This window comes from Notolepis coatsorum, assembly GCF_963971535.1.
Source record: "Notolepis coatsorum genome assembly, chromosome: 2".
Classification (NCBI taxonomy): domain Eukaryota; kingdom Metazoa; phylum Chordata; class Actinopteri; order Aulopiformes; family Paralepididae; genus Notolepis; species Notolepis coatsorum.
Genome location: NC_140166.1, coordinates 202,391,500 through 202,397,499, shown reverse-complemented (window position 1 = coordinate 202,397,499; position 6,000 = coordinate 202,391,500). Strand labels below are relative to the sequence as shown.

The window sequence follows — 6,000 nt, the reverse complement described above, 5'->3', positions numbered from 1 at the left end:
AGGACTTAATGTTGCAGCAGATGCCTGAAGAACAACACAGATATCCATCGTTAACGTGTCTAAAACGATGGCTTGCAAACAAAACATGGTGATCAAAAAGACAACCTGGCTCGAAGATGAGACTTGTGGTTTTTAATAGACACATGTATATTTTCCTTCCTAATCGACACCTTTGATAAACACAGTCTGGAGCCGATATGGCAACACGATGCTAACGGCTGCAGCCAGTAAACAGTCACCTGTTGCTATGAGGCAGGCGATGTGCTCCAATGACAGTCCATTGCATTCAGGTCACACAAGCAGTACGCTTCCTCAAGCCAGTCTCTCCCTTATTCCTACCCCTCCCTTACTTCATTATTGCATCCATCCATCCACCCTCCCATACATGCATCCATACACCCTCCCATCCATCCATATGTCATATCTAACCGCCCATACATCCATCCGTCCATCTATTTAACCAGTAACCACCCATCCGACCATCCACCCACCCATACACCCATACGTCTGTAATTCCATCTAAGCACCCACACACCATATATCAATCCACCCATCCATCCATCCGTCCATCCATCCATCCACACATCCATCCATACACACATCCATCCATCCACACATCCATCCATCCGCCCAGCCATTAGAGCATGGTGTGGAGTGAACTCACCTAATGGGGTGATGTGTCTCCAGGCCATGGTGGGCTCAGGCTTCCCGCTTGCGGTGCAGATGAGCGACACGTTGCTGCCCTCGTTTACCGTGAGGTCAGAGGAAATGTCATATATCTTGGGAGGAACTGCAGAGGAAGGGAGAAGCAGGAGAAACAAGAAAAGAACAGAAACATGATTACCATATTGAATGTGCGACCCGCGGGTTCAACCGCCAACACCGCTCCCGTTCGCAAAGTCGGCAAAGAGCAATATTGTATTATTTCTGTGAGAGCAAAAGGGAAACAAGCGGATGAAAGGTGGGGTGTACAGTGTGTGTGCAGGGGTCTTTGTTCTAGTTTCAGTTTTCATGCTTAAAATGCATTGTTGCAAGAGGAATAATACACATATTTCTTTGGAAGTGATAGACAATTCACAAAGTCACAAGAATGTCTGTAGAAAAAGTTATTTGTTTGTGTGTGTGTGTGTGTGTGTGTGTGTGTGTGTGTGTGTGTGTGTGTGTGTGTGTGTGTGTGTGTGTGTGTGTGTGTGTGTGTGTGTGTGTGTGTGTGTGTGTGTGACATGTGTGTGTGTGAGAGAGAGAGAGGGGGGGGGGGGGGGGGCATTAAGTTACCCTCTGGTGACTATGATGATGAGAGGCACATCAACAGTCCCTGCTGGACAAACCACTTACAGGCAGAATTGGCAAGTTTATGGTACTCACATCCTCTGGGTGCTTTGATGTTAAAAGCATCTTTATTTATTTATTTATATCAAAACACACTCACATACAGACATATTACCTATACACCCCCCACCACACGCACGCACGCGCACACACACACGCACGCACGCGCACACACACACACACACACACACACACACACACACACACACACACACACACACACAGACACACACACACACACACACACACACACACACACACACACACACACACACACACACACACACACACACACACACACACACACACACACACACACACACACACACACACACACACACACACACACACACACACACACAGTCGGAATCTACATTTTCCCAAGTCCCTCTTTAGATCCAGCTTGGAGTCATGTGGTCTCTCTTTTGTGATTTGAACTGTCCAATTTGGCTGAGGCCTCTCTCTCTCTCTCTCTCTCTCTCTCTCTCTCTCTCTCTCTCTCTCTCTCTCTCTCTCTCTCTCTCTCTCTCTCTCTCTCTCTCTATCTCTCTCTCTCTCTCTATCTCTCTCTCTCTCTCTCGCTCTCTCTCTCTATCTCTCTCTCTATCTCTCTCTATCCCTCTATATTTCTCCCTCCATCCCTCTTTCAGACCCAATTACAAGTTCACTTCACCCTTAAAGGTCCTGTGCATTATAAATGGCTTTTTCCAGTGTTTAGCATTGTTTTATAGCAATATGGGGTTAGTAGCAATGGGTCTGTGTCTCTAATTACCATATTGGCGGATTGCTCTAATTCAGTTGAGACAATCTGTATCAAGTGCATAGTGTAAAGTAAACCGACACTCAAACGGGTTTTGACTACGAGGCAGAGAACGAGCGAGCGAGAGAGAGGGAGATAGAGATAGATATAGATAGAAAGAGGGAGATAGAGATATATATAGATATAAAGAGGGAGGGAGATATAGGGGTTGTAACGCATGGTGTAACCCGACACTTCCTCAAACGGGTTTTGACTGCGAGGCAGAGAACGAGCGAGCGAGAGAGAGGGAAAGAGAGATCGAGAGAGAGAGAGAGAGAGTGAGAGACCCGTCTTCTCTCACACACACGGAGCATTTACACAGGTTGCCTCCGTGTGTCCCTCTATCTCTCTATCCCTCTCTATCTCTCTCTATCCCTCGCAGTCGGGTTAGCATATCACTGTAATATCTTTGCCCATGCTCCCACGGACACACGTATTCCGATCCGTACAATAATAATCACAGAGGTATATATTGTCATTTGAAAGTTACCAATGCATTGTCCCGTGGGATTATGCCCCCCGCGGGGACATTAATTAGTATCCCCCTCAATCTCTCTCTATCTCTCTCTGTGCCAGTCGCAGACTGTGTGGATGACTGTCACTCAAAGTGCTTATGGGCGGAGCCAGGCCAATACAGCCTGAAATCCAAAGGGAGAAAAATTATGCTTTTGAGTACTTTATTAGAAATATAAAACAATGCATTTAAAAAAAAAAAAACTTACAGATGTGTTCAATAGACTCACAGGAATTGTGTAAAGTTGCCCAAATAGTGCAAGGAATAGCAATGCACGTCCCCTTTAAATAACTAACTGGTTCTGAGAACATGGCCTGCTTATCGATCACACCCCCCAAAACAAGAAACGTTACCTAGGCTTTGCACCATATAATAAATACAACATGTAATACACCAGAATGCAGTAAATAAATTATTTAGCCGCCATTAACACAGTGCCTGTGTAATTGGGACAAACGCCTAATATATGCAAAGTATCGACTAGTTCAATGGTTGCAGCAAAGCAGCCTTAAGCCAAACGGAGGATCCATGATTGTATGAATCAATACCTTATTATATCGCTGGTACCTCTTGGCTTTATGACTCACACCCTGCTACCCATCCAAGCCTGCAATCAAGCAGGCAAACACATGCGAAAACCCTTGACCCTTGACCCTTGGTTATACCAGGGAACAGAAAGAAAACTCGACAGAAAAACCTTCCCATACAGGGGTCCTGTGTTCTGTGCAGCCACAGTGAACGGTGTGTCTTTTCTGATCAACACAGATGTGGATCTAAATGAGAAGAAAGTGGCGGGACCTCTTGGCGGGAGCGGACCGGGGGCCATGTTGAATCTAGGTTATTGCTTGTCTGACTCCTGTGTTTGCTTGCTGTTGCACCCCTCTATTGACACATCTCCACGGTGGCCGATAGCACCAAATTGAAAATGTTGGGGTTGTCAGCTGATCCTATCTGCTGTTGGCAGGGACTGAGAGGTTTTCACAGTGCCTGCTTGAGGACCCCTGATATCATGGGGGGTGGGGGGGTGGGGGGGGTGGGGGGGGGCTGAACTCTTAGAATTCAGCTCAGATGCTTCAGGGCAAGAATTCTGTAGGACTGAGAGACAGAGAACATAATGAATGCTGATCTAAACTTCAAATATTAAGATGGACTAGAGATGTGCAAGGATATCCAGTTAGCCGATTAACCAGTTGTTTTAAAATTATTTTCAAATTTAATTAACGGTTAAATGGTTCATTCACATTTTATATGTATTGTTTTGTATTCATTTTAAATAAAGTGAACATATGAGACATTCTCTAGATTTAGACGTATTTGATTTAGAGCGGAGTAAATAGTTTTGTCTAAACAAGCCTTTTTATAATTTGTATATCTCAATACCTTTCACTACACAGGGCATGCTTGCACCTCAGTGTAGTACTTTGAGTTGAGTTCTAACAGTGCATGCCTGTATATTACACTGTCAATGCGGAATATTCATTGAGCGCACGTGAAGTAACGTTAGCCTAATAATCAACAGGCTGGTCGAGGATTATCAAATGACATACAATCCTGCCCAATGAAGACCCTGGGAATAACGTTATGAAGCAGAGGGTGTGATGGCTCCATGGCCGTTTTGGACAAATTAACAAAATGGTATGCGTGCTTTTTATTGTTATTATTTGAGTAGTGTTGATGATCAATAAGGATACAAGCACATTGATCGCTGCACATGACATTTGTTTTGGAAGCGTGAGTGGCTGTTAGGGTTGGGCATTGTTTGGATTTGAACGATTCCGGTTCCGATTCCGATTCTCTATTTCGATTCCTGTTCTAAACTAGTCTCGATTCCGATTCTTTGAGGTGCAGGTCAAAACAGGTGACAACTTATTTCACATGAGATTTTTTCTTTTCTTTTCTTAAATTGTTTTCATACTATTCACATTGTCAGTTGACTTGATACAGTTTAATTTGGTTGCTGTACTGTAACTAGGGTATTAATTAACAAAGTTATTATTTTTTTTTTTTTAAGAATCCAAATTAACACATTAACTGCCACAGAGTTTGATCATCTTATACCATTCTCTGCCAGCACTGTAAGTCTATGGAGATGTTCACCTTATTTGCAGGGCTATAACTTTTTAAATTGTATTGCTAAATTGACATTACTATGGCCCATTCAACATGGATTATCTATCGTTCAGGATGTAGGAACGTTTTACTTTTTCATTCACACATTCATACGAAAATACCGTCTAGATATAGGCATAAATGCATATACATTATCAAATGTCGTTTGTTGCCGATCCACGCTATATAAAAAATGTCAACTGTACATGGTCCTAAACGTTATGACTGATCATGTGCCGGTGAACAGAGGGGGGGGGGGGGGGGGGGGGGGGGGTCGTTTATAATTCCGTGATCGTCATTGAATGCTTTATGTGGTATGGGTGATATATAGATCAGAGCAGTTTGCATGGATAATAATAAACACTCACGCTGAAAGTCACGGCAGCCTCCTCTTACCGTTGGGCGATGATACTGGAGCAAAAATATCCCAGTTATTTGATGGGGATCGAGTCGATCCATTTCCGGTTTGTATAATAATAATAACAGCCCAAATCATGTCGATTTTTGAGTTATGGCAGCGATCCATATCCACGGCGTGTGTCTACAGTCCCGCAACGATATGCGAGTGGCCGGACGTATTTAGGAGACGTACCGATATCCAACCGGCCATTTCCGGTTTGGCAACTCGCCGATCATCCACCAGGTGGCAGTATTGAAGTGTTGCAGAGTTGTGCCGAGTTCCACTGCATCAGACGAGGCTCCGTGAGGGAAATATGAATAACATGGCGAAAATATGAAATATGATCTCAATAACGTTGTACGCCGTGATCTGGCAGAATTAGCATGAACTTGAAACACGTCGTACAACGTGAATGGCGCAAGATGTGTTAAGAATCTAAATGCAAATATGCTACGTCCGGTTCCAGAACCGGAAGTTAGGAACCGGTCCCTATTAGAATTGGTTCTCGGTGCCCAACCCTAGTGGCTGTGTCATAATTTTCACAATATATGTCTCCACCTGGAGTCTGTACTGTGGAGTTTTAAGTGTTGCTACTAATGATGAGAAAATTACAGTCATCATGAAGGTGCACTGTATTTTTGTAGTTATCTAACATTATGCATTAGCAAGCATTGTTAACTCATGGAAGATCGCTGTGTGTAGCCTTGTGCAGATGTTGACTGGTAACGTTAGATATATGTGTATTGTTGTGTTGGGAGAGAAAGAGATAATTAGAATGTGAAACGGGCAGATTGTGCACGGCAGATCACTTGGAACCATGTTAAGTAAAATATTTTAAAAAAAAACGAC

General features: G+C 43.7%; 1 protein-coding gene across 1 annotated transcript in view; it reads right to left on the bottom strand.

Moving 5' to 3' along the window:
• negr1 (neuronal growth regulator 1) overlaps positions 1 to 6,000 on the bottom strand; it is a gene marked incomplete at both ends in the record, with an annotated part of 419,156 nt that overhangs the window by 177,892 nt on the left and 235,264 nt on the right. The window contains one exon of the mRNA XM_084307725.1: positions 665 to 790. Coding sequence (XP_084163851.1) covers positions 665 to 790 — 126 coding nt within the window. The remainder of the gene's footprint in view (positions 1 to 664; positions 791 to 6,000) is intronic.